At 41.8% G+C, this 24,814-nt stretch overlaps 2 protein-coding genes across 3 annotated transcripts; one reads left to right on the plus strand and one right to left on the minus strand.

Moving 5' to 3' along the window:
* Nucleotides 1-1,039: 1,039 nt before the first annotated feature.
* Nucleotides 1,040-20,824, minus strand: LOC127228084 (tripartite motif-containing protein 30A). Of its 2 annotated transcripts, XM_051192520.1 has the most exons (8): nt 20,629-20,819; nt 10,098-10,548; nt 9,357-9,452; nt 8,507-8,737; nt 5,616-5,638; nt 4,101-4,201; nt 3,801-3,827; nt 1,040-3,558 (listed from the first exon to the last, which is right to left on the minus strand). In XM_051192520.1, the coding sequence occupies exons 2-8, from the start codon at nt 10,515-10,517 to the stop codon at nt 2,852-2,854; spliced, it is 1,605 nt and encodes a 534-aa protein (XP_051048477.1). In that variant the 5' UTR covers nt 10,518-10,548; nt 20,629-20,819; the 3' UTR covers nt 1,040-2,851. The 2 variants fall into 2 exon arrangements, with proteins under 2 accessions (XP_051048477.1, XP_051048478.1); XM_051192521.1 differs by lacking the exon at nt 9,357-9,452 and having other exon boundaries at nt 20,629-20,824.
* Nucleotides 16,156-16,659, plus strand: LOC127228089 (60S ribosomal protein L23a). Its single transcript, XM_051192528.1, has one exon. It carries the CDS (start codon nt 16,165-16,167, stop codon nt 16,633-16,635), a length of 471 nt encoding a protein of 156 aa, XP_051048485.1. The 5' UTR covers nt 16,156-16,164; the 3' UTR covers nt 16,636-16,659.
* Nucleotides 20,825-24,814: the final 3,990 nt, after the last annotated feature.

Raw genomic sequence — 24,814 nt, forward strand, 5'->3', positions numbered from 1 at the left:
AGTCAGGGTCTTACTGGACATGTTAGACTGAGTTGGAGCTCTAGTGTTTAGGGTGGTCCCCATCTCCTGACAGTACTTCTCCCTCAAACTGTTGAGTACAGGTGTTAGAGCAATGAATTTATAATTTGATAAAAGTAAAAATACCTGTGATTTTATAATACAATAATTCTAATTTTTTAAGTAACTTATATATTTTTATTTTACTTGCATTGATTTTTTTTTTCCCCTGCATGTAAGTCTGTGTGAGGGAGGCAGATCTTGGAGTTAAAGACACTTAGCTACCATACGGGTGCTGAGAATTTATCTTGGGACCACTGGAAGAGCAAGCAGTCAGTGCTAAAAAACTGATAAGCCATCTCTCTAACCAGGGTATTCTAATTCTTAAAACACAGCATGGTGATATTTTTGAGTGGCTGATGCAAACTCTGCCAGCATGTAATGCTAGAATCTCCAATCTACATGCTGCCTTGTAACTGCCTTGCTGCTGTCACAGATAGAGACATAGTAGAGCTCTACTCAAAATGGGTCCCCAGTAGCTGGTTTGGAGGTGCCACACTAACCTAAGTAAGTATTCATGAATGGGTGCCCTGTCCTGTGTCACATGTCTGCCCTGCCTCCTGTCTACAACCAGAGAGCCTGGCTGCTGTGAACCTACACCCACCCCCATCATAAAAGGTGTAAGAAGAATCTTGGTCTTCTACCATAGGGTAGGTGATACTCTTCAGCCATCCCTCAATTCAAATTTTTCTAGTGCTGGGGCCTAAACTCCTCTTGGACCTCTCAACATGCTGTGTCCTCTCTGTCTGTCTATCTCTCTCTTTGGCAGTCTAACTGCAAATAAACTCTTTATTGCCCAGTAATTCCTTACAGTGTGCTCCTGAATCAACTCCCTCATTCCAAACCTGGCACATTTCCTCTTTAAAAGCAAAACAACACAGAGTGGGATCTGACTCTGTAACTGAGCCTGGACTCAGATGCACAGCAATGTCCTGTCTTTACCTCTTGAGTGCTGGGATCAAATCCAAACCACCATGCCAGGTTCTGGTACTCAATCTCAATAATCCTTTATTACCATCACAGTGAGAAGGAGACAAAACAGACACCAAGGGAATACCACTTACATGCCATAAGTTCCTAAATACATTCTGTAGTTTACATTTCACAATATAGCACTAAGTTTACAGGTATCATTGTCATCACTATCATTCACTGTAGAATGGAAAATGATAGGATTTAACATACTTGACAAGAAACAAGTAGACTTCCACAACAATTAACGTCTCAAAAAATGAATGTGAAAACCAAAAAATAATCATACATATCTACAACGTATTTGAGTAGACCTGATGGCAGATTCCAGTATCTAACAGCAAGACATTAGGAAAGTGAAATCTTTGTTCCTCCCAGGTAACCATATTTGCACAAAACACCAGTCCAGGACATCTCCCCAGTGATTAACAGACCAACCATTTACAGAGTGTGCAATGAGCACATTATATGCAACCAATTTTATCTTTTTTTTAAAAAAAATTACATAATTCATTTTACATTTATGTATGTGCCTACACCTGTGTGTACTGTAGCATATGGATGAACATAGAGGTTAATCTGTACATGCTGGCTGTCTCCTTCTATCATGTGGATTAAATGACTGTACTGAAGTCTTTGAGGAAAATGCTTTTACCCTCAGAATCTTCTAACAGATTTAAAATTTATTTTCTTTTACTGACCTACGTAGTATGTGTGAAATTGTAAAGAAAACCAACAAACAATATAATCCAAACAAACAAACAAAAAACCAAAACAAAAAAAAAATCCACAAAGCATAGGCTTTTGAGGATGTTATTCAGGGTGACATTGCTATGTCGAGTGGCAGGAATAGATAGAACCAGGTACTCTGAACACACAATCTTAGTGGGTACCATCAGAGATGTTTCCAGCTTAAGTTCTGATGAAGCACAAGCATTGTGATTAAACTGTTTTACCACTAAGGGCTCATTCCTATGATAGAGACTCCTACATATAAATTCCAAAACTAATAGATGAGCTGGACAAGACCTTTCTTTTATCTTTTTTCAGTGACAGAGGAATGTGGTTGTGGAGACATGGCTGAGCTGAGACAAGTGACTCAGTGGCAGACTATCTCCTCAGCATGTACAAGACCCTGGATCCCATCTGTGGTACCACAAAACAGGAGGTGGAGGGTAGCAAACATCTTACCTCTCTTAATAAGGAAGATGATGAGTTACTATTGCCTTGCAGACAGGCAAGCAACTGAAGAATCCATACTGTTCCTATGAGAAGTGGTACCAGTGCTTACTTACTGACCTAGGTCACCTGGTATGGCCACAAGGAATGAAACCAGGCTTACACTGGAGGAGCCACAGCAAGACTAAAGCTGTGACATTTTATTGAGAGCAATCAGTCTTTTTATACCTTTATCAGAAACAGAATATAATGGAAATCTCCAGGATCAATACAGTTGTATTTGCAGGAAACAAGGTTGAAAGTCATACAGGGTACACAAGATTAATGTCTAAGACCAATCATGCTGTCAAGCATCCCTGGTTCCTTGAATACTAATGGAACATACAGAGAATCCTACAATGACCTGAACACTTCACTGCCTGAAGGAGTGCATTGGTCTCTCAGGAAATGGATGTCACATTGTACCCCAGGAGCCATGGACTCTAACCTGGGAAACCTATGGCATATGCTTCTCAAAGCAGCTAGGCCAAGGCAACCCCAAGGTTCCCTGCAACCAAATATAGAAAAAGAGTTATGATCCCACAGAGTTCAGGCATATGGTACACATGAGGCCTAGGGGCACTGTACAGATATAGGTGAGGGTTTAGGATGGTGGCCCACAGACTGTCATTGGCTCTGATGATTCCATAGGATTAAAATATGGATACACTGATTTAGGGAAGGAAGGTTCATAGAATTTATAGATGAGTGCTCCATGGTTAGAAACATCATAAAATGAGAGAGTACAAGCTTCTCTGTCCAGGAAAACTCCAACACGACTAGGAGGAGGAATCAGAGAGAGGACCAAGACACTTGCATTGTGGGTGACAGAACACTCTTCAAAGGCATTATATCCTGACCTATTCCTCTTACCTATAACCCAGTAGCCATGTTTAGGTTGATAATTTACATGCTGACCAGCATCAGAATTGTCTTTAATTTCATATTGAGGCTGATAATAATCTTGTTCATAATCACCATAAAATTTGAATGAATTACATAAATTAGGTTGATAATTTCCATGTTGTTTAACACCAAAATTCTGTTTGACTTTGATGCCCTTTTTATTCTGTGAATGAAGTTTGGGTTGAGCACATTTTCCATCATTTAATCCTAGGAGCCAGTTATCACTTCTAGACACATCTACTTCCCAGTAACATTTCCCTGATTGGATGGCTGGAATTCCAAGGACACCTAAATCGTAGGTCTCATAATCTTGCAAATTTCTTCTATGACCGTATTGATGTATTTGTCTTTTTTCCATGTTAATGACAACATTTTTATTTTGCACTTGACGCAGGGTCACATGAACTGCAGAAAAATGAGACATAGATGTTGAGTCACATGAGACAATGTACAGTCTTGTTTGTGATGTAAGGAGCAGAAGCCTAAGAAGAAAGTGAGAGGGCACTTGGAGAATCTGTGTTTAAAGTCAAGAAGAGGTAAACTGCTGTGTATATTGGCAGAAATAACATGAAACACCAGGTTTAATGGAGAAATTAACTCTGAAAGGCATTAAGAAGAGAGTGGCATATAGTGTGATTTCTCCTTACCCCAGTAGCGTTGGGCATCCATGAGGCCTGAAATGATGAAAATTCATAGCATTAAATGCCAGAAAGGGAATCAAAACATTAAAATCAATCTCCTCTGCAGAGTAGGGGAAATATTGTAAATTGTGATATAGGATGGGATGGATGACGATTTCCCATGAAATACAATGTCATCACTGGGGCACACTATCTGTTCTTCTGAGTCTCTCTACCCATGTACAGAAACATCATTCTCTTCCCAGAGATGTGGCCCCACCCACAGGCAGAATCCCCCAGTTAACCACAGAATGCTGCTGCTCTCACCTTGAAACACTTGCAGCATGCCTTTCACATCTGGAGCTCGGAAGACCCTTCTCTGTTTTCTTGGGACCATTGTGGGTAGTATCACTCTTAAGGTCTGACTCCTGGGGACAAAAGATTGACCTTCACATCTCAGATAGTATGACCTTTGACCACCTCTGATTCCCTTCCATTCTAACTATAGATGTCCCTAGAATTCTCCTGAGAAATCTGAGAAGGGAAATAGAGCATAGGCTACTAACTTTGTAGACATACTGCCCCACCCCAACCCCCTACACACCACTTACTTGCTGTGTGATGCAGGAAAGCCCTACTCCTCAGGAGCAGAGTTACTCATTTTACAATTAAAAAAAACTTGTTCCCCCACTCTCCCTCCTAGAACTCTTATGAAATAATGAATTACTGAGTTTAAAAAGCAATCAACATAAGGTAGTTAAAAAATGATACGTGGGCTGAGCATGAAGTCACAGGCATTTAATCCCTGTCCTTAAGGGGTAGAGTCAGGAGGATTTCTGGGTCAGCCTGGTATACAGAGTGAGTTTCAGGCAAGCTAAGGCTACACAGAGAAACCCTAACTGAAGAGGCAGAGAGACAGAGAGACTGAAAGGAATAAAGGAGAAAGAAAGGAAGGAAGGAAAAAAGGAAGGAAGGAAGAAAGAAAAAAAAAAGAAAGAAAGAAGGAAAGAAAGAAAGTTGGTTTTCATGGACAGTCTAAAGTAGGCGATTCAGAAGCTGCTCCTGGGTAAAACAGTCATGAGTGTGAGAAAACCATCTGGAAAAAGCCAAAACATCAAATACTTCTGTCAATATGGACACTCTTGCCAGCTTCTAAATGTTCAAGTTCTTTTTTAAGATGACAATTTTGGCAAAGGAGGAGCACCAAAATAATAACACAAGTCCCATATGTTCAGAACAAGCCAGATACTGATAGCCTGGTGTGACTCTACATACAAAGGTAAAGCTTTCCCATCTTCTGAAGTATGTGGCTCATGTGGAACAGCTGTGTTCACAAGCTCAAGCCTGTTTCTGAAAAAGCTAAGTACAACAACAAAGGAACTCTGTATCTCTTCCATCCCCATGAAAAACACACAGATCCACAGGAATTTTCACAACATGCAATTCTGCCAACATTGCAGACAAGGAAGACACACCCTACCTTGGATGAATCTATGAATCAAGTCTTGTTAACTGCAGACGGAGCCAAATGAAAGCACATAGTGTGGACAGAATGAAGGAACCATAAATAGTCTGAAAGCACCTGTGGCTCCATTTGCCTTATCCCATTGCTGACACTAACTCTGGACTCCCTATAACCCAGTCCCCTAAAAGAGAATAAATCTGTTCTCAGTAGTTACAACACAGCCTGACCCTGCCTTTCCCCTCCTCCTCCTTCTTACTGGAATCTCAGAATAACACTTTGTCTAAATCCTCCAGGCCTCTGAGACTTTTATTCTAGTTGGACACGAAATCATTCTCATCCTGCAACAGGGCTAATCTTCCCAATCAGCCCACACGTACCTTTTTAGGACAGAATTCACACCCTAGGGAGGAGGGAGAAAACACAGTTAATAGCATGTTCTGCATGTTCTTGCACACCCTGGTCACACTTTCACTAGCTAGAGCGACAAAGTCAAAAGAGAAACAATCCAGTCTCTCCCCCGCCCCTCTGTTCCCAGCCCCAGTTCGCCAAGACATGATATAAATACGGTGCATGGCTCTTTACTTGACTTACATGTAAACTAGTAGACTAATTTCTGTCTCATACTGAAAGGTTTTGGAGACCAAAGATGAATAAACAATAGTTTGAAAGCTTCCATAAGTTTTGCGGTGTATATAACTAAACACAAAAGTATAAGACTTTCCACTTGCTACATGATCGCTTTTTATTACCTTACTTGCAACTAACATGTCTGAGAAGATGATTTCCAAATTATTTTAGTCATTTAGACACAATTTAAAAAATTAGTAGTGGAGAAGCAACAAGAACCAGAAGCTGAGATTGTTTGATAACTTAAAACCAATTAATCATATCTCACTTTCTATTTTTTTTTCTTTCTCTGTAATTGTCCTGGCAGGAAAATAAATTAATCTAAAGGGAAATGTGTTCTTTCTAGTTGACACACCATTTAAACAATGACTCTCATCCCCAAAGTGGCACTTTCTTCAGGAATCTCATAGTAGGAGAAAGAAAACAATTCTAGCTGTGCTCCTAAACAGATTTCAAGCCGTTTTAATTCCTTGCCAGCCCACCTTAAAATACAAGTCTATGACCCAGATAACAATGGGAGAATGATGGACAGGACTGCAACTGGATCTGGACTACTCATATGTGCATATTCTTGACTCTCTATTTAAACTTGATCTCTTACGATAACTGAAGATAGACAGAGGGGTTTTAAAATCTTTATTCATTTCCAAAGCATGGCCAAACTAACAAATATCCTTTTTCTGTGTTCTAATATTAACGTGATTCTTTTATACGGGACAGATATCAAGACTTGATTCACCAGATCCACTTTGATATGTTAAGTAGGCACGTCAGTCAGCTATTTTTTCCTGGGTTTGAGACCCAATATATGCAAGTGTTCTTGCATATTTGCATTTCAGTGGATATTGATAGATTTTACTGAAGTTACATTCTTTGAATAATGTGACCCTTCTCCAGACAGCTAACAATTACCAGAAGCTCCTTGGGTGTGGTTGGACTTCCTAAATCCACTTTCTATAATCAAAGTTGGTGTGGTTTAGGCTTGCACAGGTCTTCAGTTTGGTGTCACAACCAATTCAGTTAATAGGTGTTGCTGCTAAGCTATGTCCAGAAGACACTTTTTTCTTATAGACCTTCATCACCTCTGGCTCCTACACTCCTTCTGCCCCTTCTTCTGCAATGATCTCTGGGCCTTTAATATAGTGGTGGTTTATATAAATTCCATTTAACCCTGGATTTTCTGTATTCTCTTACAATCTCTACCTTGGCCAGTTGTGGTTTCCCATATGTAACACTGTTAGCCAGAAACTCACTATATAGATCAGGGCTGGCCATGAACCCATGTAGCTTCATTTATTTCTGCATTCCAACTGCTGGGATTAAAGGAATGAGCTAGCACTTGGGTATAGGTGGGAAACTTATATATAATTTTCATTATTATGTGCTTCTCATGTTTTTGTGACTGTGTATGAGAAGCGCTCAAATCCTGGGATCACAGGCAGTAGATACTTGGCTACACATGGCTTTATTTTATATAATATAAATCAACAACAGTAGATCCCATAGTAAAAGGAATTCTGGGGAGGAGTAAACTTGTTCTCAGAGAGGCATGTATATTATCATAGTAGATAAAATAGAAACAACTAGAGAACTAATCAACAGAGGAATGGATAAAATGATATGATAAGTATATATGTTAAGATATTATGCATGCAAAGCAAGAATTATTGTCATTTGTGGTACCTTGGCTGAAGTCAGAGTATTTATGTGACACTAAACCAGCTGGGCACAGGAAAAATTAAAGTCAATGCTAAGTGTTACCATTTAAATATGTGTCATGTGAAAAATTGATCCCACAAAGTAAAGATTAGAATGTGTGACATCAGGGGCTGGAAGCAGAGAAAGGTGAACAGATTCTTTGGTCTACAGATATAATTTCAGGCTTGTAGAATATGATAGTTGTAGTTAGTATCTATGTGAAGTAGCTTGGTTTAGTCTGTATGGAAAATCCACCTAATAATGTTGATGAATGAGTGTTACCAGTAATAATTAAATCAATATAATGGAAACAATAAATTAATGCAGTATGAGAAGTTCCTAGTACCACCAAGATCTACTATATTGACAATTGAAATAAAAGAAACAAATTCCTACTGAGATACTCATCACCACAATATGACTTTGATTTAAATTATTTAAACATGTTTTAGAGATGCATTACAATACAATCTTTACATCTGTAAGGATAAAAAAGTCACAATTCATCTCAGAAATTCAAAGACAGAGGTAGGAGAAACTTTCTGAGATCTTGAATTGTAACTCCCTTCCCACTGACCACACCACTGGACTCAGAGGCAGTGGGGGTGAAAATCCCCAAACATCCAAGGGGAGAAATAATTTCTACTAATTTTAAATCCATGTGAAGTGATAATGACAATTGAAAATGTACACCACACATAATGCAACAGATCTCTACAGGATTCAGCTTCTGTATTGTACTTGATAATCAAAAACATATAATCTCTCTTTGCCATCCATTCATGCAATGATTCCCCAGCCTCTGAATCTGGCTCAGGAAAGAGTTCAGGGAGGGCACACAGAGCCCTACTGTCCTCACCAGGAAGATCACAGTAGCACTCAGGGAATGAAATGACTTCCAGGTCTCCTGACTCTCAGATGCTGGGATCTCCTGCAGTCTTACCTGCAGCATTTCCATGGTTGAGCACTGCAACTGATGCTCCACATCTGAGATGAGGTCTCTCACTGCCTCCCTCTGCTTCACCAGCTCATTTTGAGACTCTGACAGGCTGTTCATAATGTCTTCCTTCTCTTGCATCAACTTCTGCAGCTCATTCTTCTTCGTGGAGTCCAGGAACTCCTGCAGTCCTTTAAACTCCATCTGAACATTTTCTTCCTCACTGTGTATTTGGTCCTTGAGGGATAAGAAAAGGAGAGGAATTGAGACTGTCCTTATGGGACTGGGGGACAGAAAACCACTGTTGTGATGGAGACTTCTCACAGGGAACTGAGTTTGGAAAGGAAAGGGAGTCTTAAGGAAGCATGTATCTCCTATCAGTGTCTGTTCATGACATTCCAAAACAAAGATCTTAGTTCACTTTTACCAAGGCCACCTGAGCCAAAGTGGGTTGCCTGAGTGTGGCTCAGTTTTTACACAGCTGTTCAGACTCCTATTCCTGCCCTAAATACTCCTGTTATATCTCTGAACCCCTGAGAGAAGATACCCCCAAGGACAGAACTGTGATTGTTTCCAATCATCTTCCTCAACAGTCATAGTTCCATAAAGCAGCACAGGAGTGAGACCCAGGACTCTGCCCATTCTCATCAGGCCCCTCCATGGTGTGAGCTCCTCACTTAGCTAGGCTCAGTTGTGCTGCACTCACTGTGCAACCCTAGTTCCAAGGATCAGGTACAGAGAACTAATGAAGATACCCTGGCCCCAGTAATTACAAGGGAATGAAGAGTCAGGGAGCTTCTTGCCCAGGGGCCTCCCAGGCATCAGGCTAACTCCCTTAGGAAAGGTCCCCACTTGCCTCCCAGTATGTTATCTCCTTTTGAAGGTCACTTTCCCATTCATCACATCTTTTCTCATTTGCCATCTGTGTCTGCAGAACTGCCTGGAGCATTCCCTGTGGAAGATGAATTTAGCAGAGTGAAGCTGTGTGCTTAGTAGGAGTGTTGTTTTAAGCAAGGACCAAAAAAACCCCCCCCCCAAAAAAAAAACCCCTTGTGAAAAGACAGGAATATTAAGACTGTTAGCTTTTTTACAAATTTGTGCCATAATTTATGCACTGAATTATGTAAATCTTCAGTCTCCAGCTCATTCAGTTTTTGTCTTCCTATACACAACCCCCCCCCCCCATTCAGGTAGAGACACAACATCCTATCAAATACAAACCTGTCACATGCATATTCTCCTCACTGCTGTATGCCATTCATTACTAACCCCATTGCTGATGGTCACTAGACTGGATTTTAGGGAGTATGAGTGAATCTGACATTAACATGGGAAGAAGATAAAGATGGAATAAATTAAAAGTTCTGCTCTTGGCTTTTCTTTGTCATCCACTCAACTTCACAGGGATAGTTCTAAAACTAACTTTTTTTCCTAGTATTTGTAGTGCAGGCAGCTTCTCATTTGACTAAGGTGAATAAATCATCATGTCTTTTTAGGACTCTAAATATAAGAAAGGATGGAATGATATATCAACCTTGAGTATACGATGTCCTAGTAATCGACCTGTCACACCACCTGGAGATTTTCCACTTCTTACCTCATACTTATAGGCCACCTCCTCAAGGAGAGCTGTTTGGTGACCAAGGTGATCCTGAGACCTCTCACAAAGCCAGCAGATGGCCACCATGTCCTTCTCACAGAAGAGCTGGAGTTTTTCTCCATGTTGAGCACAGACATGAACCTTCTGCTCCTCCTCTGGGCTGGACTTGAACTCCTTGAGCCTTTCTACTATGTTGGTCACATGCCGATTAGGCCTCAGATTCTCAAACAGGTAAGTAAGTCGGCATACAGGGCAGATACCCACACCTTCTTTGACTTTGCTAGACTCATAGTTCAGTGTGATGCAGGCTCGGCAGAAGCTATGGTCACAATCAGCACTCACAGGTTCCTTCAGCAGCTCCAGGCAGATAGGACAGGTCACCTCTTCCTTGATCATCAACAGGACTGATGAGGCCATTGTTGCTGTGACTCTGGGTCTTTCCTGACTCCTGAAACATACAACTGTGTGACTGGGATAAGGAAAAGGGGGACCAGAAAGAATGGGAAAATCAGCATGGACAATGTACAGAGATGAATGAATGACCTCATGGTAAGGGAAAAGAACAAAGGAGAGAAATATGGAAAGAAGTTAGTGACATGGCAAAGGGAGCATTTTGTCATACTTTCAAGTCCTCTCAAATGACTAATTTCAGATAGAGGATTGTTTTTTCCTTTTACTGAAGAGCAGAAAGGAAATATTTCCTTCCAACAGCCTTGTGTAACCTCCTTTCTATCCTTCCCTTTCTTTTCCAGGACAGCATCACATCTTCAGTTAAAAGCATCAAATCCTCATGTCTCAGTCACTGTACTTGCTCCTTCATCAGCACCAGTCAGTGTGACTCTCTCTGAACCTCTTCCTACAGTTTCTTATCAGAAAGCCTGGTGCTGACCTGGAGTGTACATAGTCCCATATCCTGATGCACTTAGGCAACGATTTCTCTTGTTGACAATTCATAAATGTCAACATATGTGTTTGTAAGCATGTTAAGTTAAGCTCTGACCAGATGTATAGAGACGACCACTTACATGGCTCATTTGTCTTCAATACACTGTAAGGGGATGAAAACTGAAGGGTCCAGGAATACTAAAATAAAAAATTGTAAGCCCAAACACATTTTGGAAAAAAAGTTACAAAGCTGGCAGCCACTGTTAACCTTTAACAACCACTTTATGCCTTAAGAGCTGACACCACGGTAGCCGCTGTATACAGAGGTAAACTTTAAACAGCTGTGTCCTGCCTCCAAGTTTCCTAGCTAGGCAGGTAAGGCAGACAAAGTGAGCTTCTAACTAATGCCTCTATGAGACCCTCTGTGTTATATTTCCTTAATTTTTATCTGTCCCCTTATATGACTCAACTCTCTGCCTAGAATCCTTTCAGGGACAGTGAAAAGTGGCTGTGTCAGCCACATGCTTTCGCAAACATCCTAAGTTAACATCCTAACATCCTATAAGCAAATGTTGTAAAACATTAAGCCTGAACCAAGTTTGTAAAAACTCTTTTATCCACACCTGGTGCTTGGTTTTACTATAAGAAGAGGCCTGAAACAGGCCCCTATTGCCATAGTTTCAGAAGTCAGATCTCTGGCTGTGCTCCTAGTCAATTGTTAAGCTATTTGTGGGCTGTGGTTTTTTTTTTTTTTTTTTTTTTTTTTTTTTAAGAGGGGGTTGGGGGAATAAAGGTTGCTTCTGATTTTATAGACTTTGGTGATCTTTCCCCCATTATTTTCAAGTTTCCCTTACCCAACATTCTTGGTGCCCAAACACAGGACTTTACACCATTCTGGTTCTGGGGAGTGGGGGTGGCCCACCTCTGGCAGCCTTTATTCTGCAGTTTTGGACAAGTGGTATTCTTCCTCTGGTTTCTGATGTCCAGAAAAAGGAAGGCTCAGTAAGAATAGGTTGACTCGCCAAAGGTCTCCGAGCTGGAGGGGATTCAGGACACTTCTATCACCCTTCTGGCCATTGGATTGCTCATCTGTTGCCCTTTGGGACTCTTTTGTGATTCTCGGGTCCCTGGGCACAGCATTTTTCCTTCTGTATGTCTCCTCAACTCTGTTTGATTGTCATGTTGTTTGTAGTCATTCTCTTTGTGGCTATTGTCAGTAAATTAGTATCTACCCTGGGAAAAGTTTCCTCTGAGCTTCAGGCCCTTTCTGATCATGTTCTCTCCTTTCCAGGAATCACAACAGTAGTTTCTGGCTAGCTTTCCTGGCCCTCTCCACTTCAGCAGTCTAGGCTCCTCAAGGAAGTAGAGCCAGCTACCATCTATTGGAGCAGTGCTGACAGCCAGGGAGAGGACTGTCCCTCACCTACAGATATCATAGTCCCAGCCGGAATGTCAATGACAAGCCTAGCAGACTAGAGCAGACATGACTAAAATGACCTGCAAGGTCAGAGAGCAAAGTTGGCCACTACCAGCTGATTCTACTGGACGATAAATTTTTAGAACCCACATTGTTATTCTTTTGCTGCAGCTAATGCCTAAGAAACACAAACACGAAACTCAGCGCCCACGTGGAGTTTATTGAGAGAGGGGAGAGAAAGAGGGGGTAGCTGGTGGCCAACCGAAAGCAGGAGAAAGAGAGCGAACAGAGAGAGCAAAGAGAGAGCAAAGAAGCAGAGAGAGGCAGAGAGAGAAGCACTTGGTGCGCTTGCTTTAAAAGAGGCTTGCACATGTGTAACTGAGTCCTCTGGCCGTCAGGTAAAGCTGAGGTAGGGATGACATGGCCATGAGCGTCCCGCCCATCCTTGGGGCGGGGGGGGGGGGGGTGTCAGCTGGCTGCTAGTTCCTAACATTCCCACCTCTTATTGTTATTAAAAAGGTGGGGGTTGGGCATGGCAGGTTAGGGAATAAGGATAATGTTGAGTTCTAGAGACTGCTTCCTGCTGAATTGGGGGCAAAGATAGTCTTTGGGGGGATCCACGAAGACTGGGGTACTGCCACGTCCTGGTGCAAGGCTTTGCTCTCTCTCTGTTCGCTCTCTCTCTCTCCTTAACCTTTCATGAGGGATCATCAAAATCTGTCAAGTCCTTTGGGGTAGGGCCTAGGCCCTCCCCCATGTCTTTAGGTTACAGGAGTATCCCTCCATGAGGAATGGGCTCCCAAAGTCTGTTCATGCACTTGGGATACACCCTGGTTCCACTATCAGAGGTCCTATACACTGCCCAGGTCTCCTAACTGAGACCCACATTCAAGGGGTCTGGTCAGTCCTATGCTGGTTTCCCAGCCATCAATCTGGGGGTCTATGAGCTCCCCCTTGTTCAGGTCAGCTGTTTCTGTGGATTTCTCCATCCTGTTCTTGACCCTATTGCTCATCACTCCTCCCTCTCTGCAACTGGATTCCAGGAGGTCAGCTCAGTGTTTAGCTGTGGGTGTCTGCTTCTGCCTCTTTTAGCTACTGAATGAAGGCTCTAGGATGGCATATAAGGTAGTCATCGATCTCATTGTGAGGGAAGGGCATTTAAGGTAGCCTCTCCATTATTGCTTAGATTCTTAGTTGGGGTCATCCTTGTATGTCTCTGGACATTTCCCTCATGCCAGATTTCTCTTTAAACCTACAATGGCTCCTTCTATTATGGTATTTCTTTTCTTGTTCTCCTTCTCCCTGACTCAATCTTCCTGCTCCCTCATACTCTCCTCTCGCCTCCTCTTCTCCCCTTTGCTTTCTCCTAACTCCCTCTCCCTTCCACTCCCCTGCTCCCAATTTGCTCAGGAGATCTTGTCCCTTTCCTCGTCTCTGGGGGACCATGTATGTCTCTCTTGGGGTCCTCCTGGTATCCTAGCTTCTCTGGGAGTGTGAATTGCAGGCTGTTGATCCTTTGCTCTATGTCTAAAACCCATACATGATTGAGAACATACCATGTTTGTCTTTTTGTGACTGGGTTACCTCACTCAGGATGGTTTCTACTAGTTCCATCCATTTGCCTGCGAATTTCAAGATTCTGTTTTTTGTTTGTTTGTTTTTCACTGAGTAGTATTCCATTGTGTAAATGTAACATATTTTCTTTATGCTTTCTTCAGTTGAGGGGCACCTAAGCTGTTTCCAGGTCTGGCTATTACAAATAATGTTTCTATGAACATAGCTGAACAGATGTCCTTGTTGTATGAATGTGCAACTTATTTATATGCCTAAGAGTAGAATTGCTGGATCTTGAGGCAGACTGATTCCCATTTTCCTGAGGAACTGACATACTGATTTCCAAAGTGGCTGTGAAATTTTGTACTCTCATCAATAGTGTAGGAGTGTTCCCCTTTCTCCACATCCTCTTCAGCAGAAACTGTCAGTGGTGTTTTTTTGATTTTAGCCATTCTGACAGGAGTAAGATGGTGTTTCAGAGTTGTTTTGATTTGCATTTCCCTGATGGCTAAGGATGTTGAGCACTTTCTTAAGTGTCTTTCAGCCTTTTTAGAATCCTGTATTGATAATTCTCTATTTAGTTATGTACCCCACTTTTTAATGGGATCATTTGGTGTTTTTAGTGACTAGCTTCTTGAGTTCTTCATATATTTTGGACAGAAGCCCTCTGTCAGATGTGGGGTTGGTGAAGATCTTTTCTCATTCTGCATAAGCTGGATTTAATTATTTAATTATGGGTATATGTGCTTACAGTTTAGATCCAACTATTGTTTTAAAAAATACACTATATAACACTTCTTGGTCTTTATGGGGTCTCTGTGGATTGTGTCTCCTTCTAGACTAAGGAAGCAACAAGTCTCAAGTGTTTTGTATTGGTATGCACTTTTATATGATGATAAAAATACATGGTGAAATCTGTTACAACATACTGTATATGTCATTTAATGTGATGTAGCATATACTCTATGTGGTGATAAAAATGTTAAGTCATGCTTAGTGCTGATGTAATTAATTACAGGGATAAGTCTTATCTAGTCCCCTATAAATCTTCAGGGTTAAACTTAGACCAAGTAATTAGAAACCAAGTTTGTCTACTCAGATATACTTAATAGACAGTCCTTAAATGCTCAGAGATCTGCAGAATATGGCATTTAAAATGTTTAATTAAAAAGCTTTTCATAATAGAGAGACATATAAGCTCCTCAAAGCACCTCTGTTTCCTCCAAACAATATGATGGGTACAGAATAATCTCTACCCAGAACTTGCTTCAAGGGTTAGCAACACCAGCCACCGAGCAAACCCTGCCTTTCACCTCAAATGCTGCCCAGACCTCTTCAGACCATGGATAACAGGACACTGGGGAATCTACTGCCTCAAGTTGCCTAATTTGGTCCTCCCACAAGTTCTTAGTCAAAAAAGTAAAAGTCTGGTGGATCTTCTGGGGCATGGCAGGGAGAAGAAGACTGATGTTGCTCTGATACCTCTTCCCTCAACAATCATGGAGGACCCTGGGGTAGCTGTCTAGATAGCCAGCAAGTAAGTCTCTGTCATTTTCAATCACTAACTCAGGTAAAATTTATCCTATTCAGAACTCTGAAGCTGTTTGATCACTAGGCTAGAGGTGGCTTTGTCAGTTTAACAGCAACATCCAAGGTTTCATCTGCCTTCTCACTTCTCTGTGTAAAATTCAGGTCACAGGCCTCATTCTCCTAGAGCGAATACTAAGACTGGATAGAGTTCACCTTGCTACCAGACTCAGGAAAGAGATAAACTCATAGAACAGATTTCAGTGTAATTTTTTTTACCATTCTTTTGTTTAAAGGAACTTACTTTGCAGTGACTGCTCTCAGTGGCCAGCCACCTGTATTTACCAGTGAATTAGACAGAAGGTGCTTTAACTTTGTTTATGTGAAGATAGAAAAGCTTAATTGATGATAAAGAGAAAAAGATTTAAGTTGTATAAAAAAATAAGACATATTCCAAATTCTTCTTTCTCATTATGTTACTGTCTATAACCTAAACACTAACTGATAGAATTCTGTTTAGTTGTTAATCAGGCTCTGGCAGAGTACTACCCACTATACTATACCACTATATTATCATAGACATAGGCTCACGATTTTAGATTCCCTTTGGTTGTTTTCTAACTATAAATTTAAAAGGTACTTTTCATTGTGCTAAAAATGTCTGTCATACTTTTCGCCAAGATGGCGCGGAAAGCGAAGAAGGAAGCACCTGCCCCTCCCAAAGCCGAAGCCAAAGCAAAAGCCTTGAAAGCCAAGAAGGCAGTGCTGAAAGGCGTCCACAGCCATAAAAAGAAGAAGATCCGCACGTCACCCACCTTCCGGCGGCCCAAGACCCTGCGGCTCCGGAGGCAGCCCAAATACCCTCGGAAGAGCGCGCCCCGGAGAAACAAGCATGACCACTATGCCATCATCAAATTCCCTCTGACCACTGAGTCAGCCATGAAGAAGATAGAAGACAATAACACACTTGTGTTCATTGTGGACGTCAAGGCCAACAAGCACCAGATCAAACAGGCTGTGAAGAAACTCTATGACATTGATGTGGCCAAAGTCAACACCCTCATAAGGCCTGACGGAGAGAAGAAGGCGTATGTTCAGTTGGCTCCTGATTATGATGCTCTGGATGTTGCCAACAAAATTGGGATCATTTAAACTGAGTCCAGCTGGCTAATCCAAATACACACCTTTTCACCATTAAAAAAAAAAAAAAAAAAATGTCTGTCATAGTTTTCTGGACAGAAGAAAAAGTGTTAATAGTTTAGCCAAAATAATTTCTGACAAGAGTATACTGCTATTTCTAAAATATAGATTTCAATATAGGTTATAAACAATGGAAATGTTAACATGTCTAAAACTTACATCTTTTCACAGACTCAAAGAGTTCATATAAACGTCAGAGAACTGAGACAGTCCTAAGATTTACACCCACTTCTCACATATGAAAAGGACTCCTGGTAAGTACAGCTTAAATTTCCCTACCTGTCTATGCCTGAGGATGCTGTGCTCTTCCTCTCCTGTCCTGAGATTTCTTCCCTTCCCAGTTACTAGGACTATGGGCCTGGAAGTTCCAATTGTAATTTTGTTTCCTTTAAATTCCTAAATTTTAACTTTGGTCTCCAGTCTGTATCTGTTTCAGTAGGTTTGCACTCAGCTGACAGACACATCCAGGCACCAGCTGCTGACTTCAAGCTATGAGCCCTGAATTTGCTAAAAGCTGATATGGACTAACCCAGCTGATATGAATGTTCCTTGTCTCCAGCTGGGTCAAATCAGATGCCTCTGGAAAGGTTCCCTCCCATTGCTTCAATTCCCTCTGCACCTTTAATTGGCTTTTCAGTCTTCCTGGGCCCTGACTTCTATGCCCAGTTTCAGCTTGAAGTAACTATAGAAGAGAGTACACGTCCCTACCCCTGAAACAGGCTAAGTAAAAAACAAACAAACAAACAAACAAACAAAAAGAAAACAAACAACAACAACAAAAAACAAAAACAAAACAAAACAAAACAAAACAAAAAACAAATTAGCTACCTGTAATGTAATGCCTATTAACATACCAGAAAAAAATATCTATTAAAAACAAACTCGGCTAACAGATAGTCATTTACTAAAACAATTCTATAATACAATAAGACACTCAGCCTACTCTAAACAAAATGTTAAATGACTTTAAGATGATCAAAATGAATCAAAGATTTGATTCTGGTAATAACTCAAGGGGGTGGATGAAGGGTTCAAGAATATCAAAATATAAAATTGTAAGCCCAAACACATTTTGGAAAAAGTATATAAAGCTTGCAGCCACTGTTAACCTTTAACAACCACTTTCTTTCTTAAGAGCAGCCACTGTGTACAGAGGTAAACTTTTAATAAGTATTTTCTGCCTCCCAGCATCTCAGTTAGACAGGTATGGCAGACAAGGTTAGCTTCTAATTATTGCCTGTTTGGGACCCTCGGTATTGTTTCTTTAATTTTTAACTATCCTCCTATGTGACTCTACTCTTTGCCTTACATTCTTTCAGGGATGTTGAGAGCTGCTGAGACAGTCACATGCTTTTGCAAACATCTTAACATCCTACAAGCAAATGTAAAACTTTAACCCTGACCTCAAGGTTGTAAAAGCTCTTTTACCCACACCTGGTGCTTTATTTTACTATAAGAAGAGGCCTGAAACCAGCGCCCATTGCCATAGTTTCAGAAGTCAGATCTCTGGATGTGGTACTAATTTAACTGGTAAGCTTTTGTGCTCTTGGTGACTTTTTTTTTTAAATTTTTGAGTAAAGGTTGCTTCTGGTCCTTCCCCATTATTTACATGTCTCCCGGGCCCCACAAAATCCATCCCTTTGGAGTCTTCTTTTGGAAGTCTAAGCTCTACCCCACAAGGTTCACCAAATTAAAAAGAGATGACAGCCAGAACAGAACTGATAGCCAGAACACTGGATATGTGGAATTATGTTGCCAAACACTGAGGGTTCTGAGGAATGCCCCCCTCTCTCTGTGTGTGTGTTTAAATCTTAAGAATTTATCTTGTGTTGTTTCTCAACAAATACAGTGGCTGCCCCTTAAGCAACTGTTGTCCTAATCAGCAACTATAACTCCTCAGCTACCAGCAGTGGTCAGGTCACAAGGACAACAGGGCAACAGCCTGCAGGAAATCTGTTTCCCCAAGCTCTGGCTCTCTCAAGACCACTAAGGGAAATTTTGTCTGGATCTCTACTCCTCTACTGAACTCAGGATTCAAAGGGTAAGGTGAATTCTGCTTGCTCAGAGAGGCTGAATTTCTGATAAGGTGTGGAATATCTTTTGCTTTTGCATACTGAACTAATATTGCCTGTAATCGGGGGAAATTGGTGTACTTTAAGTATAATTTTGAGTATAATGTCTTGCTGGCATTCAAACCTGGACTCTCCCTCAATTTCTCTGTCAAATTTCTAAACCAAGATTGTTGAGGAATATTATTTTAAGGTGTGTTACATTTTTCCTACTGCTTTTGTTAACAATGCAAAAACATGTTCCATTTGTTTGATTGGGGTCAAGAGACCGAGTCAGCAACTAACTGACAGGAAGTGGTAGGGAGGAGCTTTGTGTAGTGAAGGTTCTTCAGTGTGGAGACAGCAGAAGAACTCAGCGCTTGTGGGAGCCAGAGCAAGGAGACAAGGTTAGTTATTTGTGATTCAGCCTCCAGTTGTCTTCAGAATAGGACAGGGCTCCTATGGGTATCAACCAGCCATAACATGCCACATTTGAGGTAAAATTTGCTTCTTTAAGGTTGATGAAACCTCAAAGTATTGATGGCATAACTTTTTCAAATAGGCTTGGCAAAGAAATTGTCCCAGGGTTCATTTACTAAGTAATATTATCTGGAACAACTTAATGTGTACTCACTAGATGTTGGCAAATCTAAAAACTGGACAACTCTTTTGTGAGCATTGTAATATCTCATAACATATGGCAATAAAGAGATTCAATGCCTAATTTCAGACATGAAGTGTTCACAATTTATTAAGAGCAAGAGAGATCAAAGGGAAAGAGGATAGGCTCATGACAATCCTGAATGTCAGCCTGGACACAGGAGACCTGTCCTGTGTCTTCTGGTGTCTACATTAGCTTGGGTGACGCTGGGATTCCCTGCTCTCTGTCCTTCCTTTCATGGCTCTCAAGATCTTTCTAAGAGCAGACATCTTCTAGTCTTCACACCATTTAATCCATCAGGAGCTTTGCTGATCCTTGAAAGGCAGCAAAGGCCTGGGCTGCAATGTTCACATGTAACCCCAGTGTCTAGGAAGGGTGACACAGGGCAGTTACACGAGGTTAACCTGGGATGTGTAAGTGTAGCATGTTCCCAAGAAGTAGAAAAGCTGTCATGTTTAGAAAGTATGCTGTTCCAGTGTTCTCACACAACCTTTCTTTCTTCCCCTGCCACCTCCTTCTCTTTGTCTTCCTTTGGTATTGAATCCTGGGCATAGTGCAAACTTGAAATCAATGCCCACACCCCACTAACTGCATCCCAGTAAGCAATACCCTTTGGGTATATTTTTTTTCTATTGACATGGTCTTATTGTGTCCCCAGGCAGGTCTTGGACTTTGGATCTTCCAAATCAGTTATCTTTCTAGTTAGAATTAGTAATCTGAACTGAATTTCATTTAGGAATAGCATACATGGACCAAAGGAAAGACAGGCAAATGTAATGATTTTTAAGTAACATTAGCAATTCCCTACAGACTTGAGGCTGTTTCATAGAACAAGTAAAAGTATAAGAGGCTGCAGGAAGAGTGAGACTTCTAATCACAGAGACAGAAGCAAAGGGAATGCACCCATAGAATCATGGGTAAATCACCATCACACAGAGAGACCTTAAACTCTGTTTTCAAACATCACTCTGACTTTATTCCTTCAGGGGGCAGTTCGGGGAACAGGCATAGAGAACAATGTTTCTCTTGTAACAAGAGATTCTTAGTGCTGCCCCAAATTAAACATTAGGAAAGAAGAGAGTGCACTCCATCTGGAGGAATAACGGGACCTCTCTGGACTTTGAAACCTATCTCCCTCAAGGCCACCCTCTCTGTCTGTCTCCTCATTTCTAGAGCACCCAGCAGGAAGCAGCAGTCCCTCTTACCCTCCCCGTTTTAGTTTCAAATTAAACTCACCAGAGTAGAGTTTTTTCTTTAAATTCCTCCAGACTTTGCCTTCTAAATTTGTTCTCACACCTTCAGAGGACAACCAAGAGATTCCCGACTCTGTGGAGAGGAGCAAATTGAGGCCACAGTAAGTGTTCTGAGGATTCGGTCACTAAATATGATCTCTGGTGAGCCAGAAGAGAAATGAAAGTTAAGACTTTGAGGGCTGGAACTGAGAAAGAGAAACTACAGAGCTCTCAGCCAATGAGGTGCCACCACATTGATATGTGTATTCTACCATCAGAGGGAGCCAGTTGCCCTGAGTCAGCTCTGTCTTCCAGGAGCCTGCCACATTTTTCAGTGTTCAAGGAACTTGTCAAGTCACCTACCTCTTCAGGCTCTTGTCAGAATCACCTTAAAAGATCCTGACCTTTGGGAAAGCTGCCCCGATGGAAAGTCTTGTCCATGGGCTCTTTTTCCACAAGAGCCCCTGACTGGGTTTTGCTTTGGGTGGCAGATGCGGCCTAATGAGAAGGAAATACAAGGCGAGGGACAGAGAACTGCAGTGTTCCTCTGGAGTTGGGCACTTACAGGATGAGAAAAGGAAGAAAGCTACAGTTGAGGGCAGCTGCCACACAATCAAGGCTTCCCACCCAGCAGGGACAGGATGGGGAGGATCCCCTGCAGAGCCATGCAGGAACATTTCACCATATCCACAGCAGTTAAATTAGCAAGTTGCAGAGCTCTCCAGCTGCCCAGTGCTGTCATACAGATTATATCTTCTGTTGCTGAACAAATGAAGTCATCTTCACACTGATACATTCATTGCATGCCTTCCAGGAATCCCTCACCAGAATGTCTCAGAAGTCCACATTTGAGTTTTGGGTTTCTGTTTTATGACCTCAGATATTGCCTTATCATCCCCTGAATTAGAAGTTGAAAATCTGTAGACCTGGTAATGTAGTTCAGTTGGTACAGAGTGTATCTAGCAAGAGTAGAGCTCTGTGGTTGATTCTCAGCACTGTATAAAACTATTTATGGTGGCACATGTAAGTAGTCTGTCTGCTTTGTTACTTGTTTTATTGCTGTGTGTCTTAGTATCAGTTTTTATTGCTGTGAAGAGACACCAGGACCACATGACCTCTTTCTTTATAAAAATTTTACATACTTGTTCCAGTTCTCCCTGTCTCCCCTTCCCCTGCTCCCCGCTTCCCCCATTCCTCCTCCCATCTACTTATCAGAGGGGGTAAGGCTTTTCTTTTGGAGTCAACAGAGTCTGATATACCAAGTTGAGGCAGGACCAAATCCCAGCCGTCTGTATCAAGGCTGAGAAAGGTATCCCAGCATAAGGATTGGGGTCCAAAAAGCCCATTCATGCACCCTGGATAAGTCCTGGCCCCATTGCCAGCCCCACCAAACAGATCAAGCCACATAAGCGGCACCCATAGTCAGAGGGCTTAGCTTGGTCCCATGCTGGATCCCCAACTGTTAGTCCAGAGTCTATGAGCTCCCAGTAGCTTGGGTCAATTGTCTCTTTGGTTTTCCCAATCAGATCTTGACCCTCCTTGATCATGTGAACCCTCTTCAGCTGAACTCTAGTTTGGTCCACTGCTTGGTGGTGGATCTCGGCATCTGCTTGCATCAGTTGCTGGATGAAGTTTTTTTTTTTTTTTTTTTTTTTTTTTTTTATGACTATTAGGGTAGTCACAGTCACAGTCACTAATCTGATTACAGGGAAAGGCCAGTTCAGGTACCCCTCCACTATTGTTAGGGGTCTTAGCTGGGGTCATCCATGTGGGTTCTGTATTGACTACACACAATCTGTTCCACTAATTGGGCGAAGGCCTAGAGATTGAAATAAGGGACATGTCAGCAGGGCCTTCATTCAGCAAGAATGCTGGAATGACGACTGCCATTTTTGAGGGGAAGGAATGGGCTTATAGACTGACTCACAGCACAGTGGGTTTAGAGTGTAAGGTTTTAGGCTTAGCTCCTCCCCAGCAGATGTGTATTAGCAAACCTTGGGCAAGAAAACAGGAAGAGTACCAATAACAACTTTGGGGGGGGGGCAAGATGTTCCAGCCAACAGCTTCAGACTTGTTCAAGGTGTCTTGGGGGTCCATGCAGGGCCCTACAGGTTCTTGGAAATTTCCCTAGCACCTGGTTTCTCCCTAACTACATAAAGCTCCCTCTATCAAGATATCTCTTTCATTGCTCTCCCTCTCATCTCTCCCCCAACTTGGCCATCTCTATCCCTCATCTTTCTAGTCCCCACTCCCTCCCTTCTACTCTTTAGCCCAGCATACTCAGAAGATTTTAACTATTTCCCTTTTCTTGGGCCCTCCAGAACACACAGACCCTTATAAATAAAAACATGTAATTACAGCAGGCTTTCAGTTCAGAGGTTCAGTCCATTAGCATCATTTCAGTAAGCATGATAGCATGTAGGCAACCTCACACTGGAGAGGTAGCTGAGCCCTCTACATTAGCGTCAGCAGGTAGCAAGAAGAGTATGCCACTGGGCATAGCTTGAGCTACTAAAATCCCAAAGCCCCCCCCCCCCCCCCACTGACACACTTCCTCCAACAGGGCCAAACCCTACTCAAACAAGGTCATATCTCCTGATAGTGCCACTTCTTAAGAGCCAATTGAGCCATTTTCATTCTAACCATCACACTGTGACAACCACCATGACTGAGGTACCTTATAAGGAAGGTGTTAGATTTGGGGCTTACAGTTTCAAGGGCTTAGAGGCCATGGCCATCACAGCAGGCAGGGAAGCACAGTGCTTATGATGGCTATTCTTGGTTGTCAACTTGAGTGCGTCTGGAATTAACCAAAACCCAAATGATTAGGTACATATGAGAGATTTTTTTTCTTAATTAAATCATTTGAAGTGGGAAGACCCACTTCTAATGCAGATCTTTGAGGTAGGAAGATATACCATTAATTTAGATCTTTCCAGGTTGGAAGATCCATCTGTAATCTGTACCACACCTCCTGCTGACAGCCTGTGAAAAGAGCTTGGATTAAGGACCCTTGCCCTCTCTTTGAATGCTTTTTCTTGCTTCACTGGCAAGTCTATCCCTTCACTGGCATTAGAACCTATTTCTTCAGGATTTTACACATACTAAAGACCATTTGAGACATCCAGCCTTGTGGACAGAACAACTACTGGATTTTTGGACCTTCCATTTGTAAGGCAGCCATTTTTGGATTAGTTGGCCTGTAAGCCATTCTAATAACCCCCTCCCCATGTATAGATTCATTCTATAAATCCTACTCATTTAGGTTCTCTACCCAAGGGTTGTGCCCTTTGGCAAGCCTCTAAGTCAAACATAGTTAACATTTTGATTCATAATAGTAGCAGGATTATAGCTATAAAGCAGCAACACATATAATTTCATGGTTGGGGGTCACTACAACATGAAGACCTGTATTAAAGGGTCACAGCATTAGAAGGATGAGAACCACTGCTCTAGAAAATCCGGACTAAAACAGTGCTGAGTCAGGAGGTGAGAGGTCATAAATTCAGACACAAACATGAAGCAGAAAGTGGAGAGTATTGCTAGTCCAGGTAGTTCTTTAACACCTAGCAATATCCCTACCTCAAACTCCTAAATACAGGGATTACAGGCATGAGGAAGTAGGTCTTCATCTCTAACAAATTTTAACCAATGCCTTTATTGAGAGTCATGAGGCCTTTTGGACCAGTATATGAGCACCTATTCTCCAGGTGAGGCAAAAGTCCACAGGGACAGTCTCACCTGGCAAGGACCAGTGGTCTTCAAATCAGTGTAGAATACTGCTGGGACCATGCGGCCTGAATGATCTCTTGTAATATTGATGCTTCTTGTGGCAGCTTTAGTGTCATTTTGTCAACCATGCATAGAATTGATGTGATCATTCTTGGAAACTCCATTCTTTCTCATATAATTTCCCCTAAAATTCTTTGGGAGCTGATGCTTCTCAGGTTTCTTGTCTGAGGGTGCCAGCTATCACTCTAGACCCTGGGAACTGTTCTGATTCAGTGCTGACAAACTCTGGCTGCAGACCATCCCTATTTCTGTAAATATGTTTTGAATAGGATTGTTGTCCTTGAAAATGTGTGCCTATGTCAATAGTCTTTTAGTTTTGTAAACACAGGATGTAACTGGCTTGATATTTTGTCAAGCTAGCAAACTGATAAATGTTTTTGGTTTAAAGATATTTTGAC

Source organism: Phodopus roborovskii, unplaced genomic scaffold (assembly GCF_943737965.1).
Source record: "Phodopus roborovskii unplaced genomic scaffold, PHOROB, whole genome shotgun sequence".
NCBI lineage: Eukaryota > Metazoa > Chordata > Mammalia > Rodentia > Cricetidae > Phodopus > Phodopus roborovskii.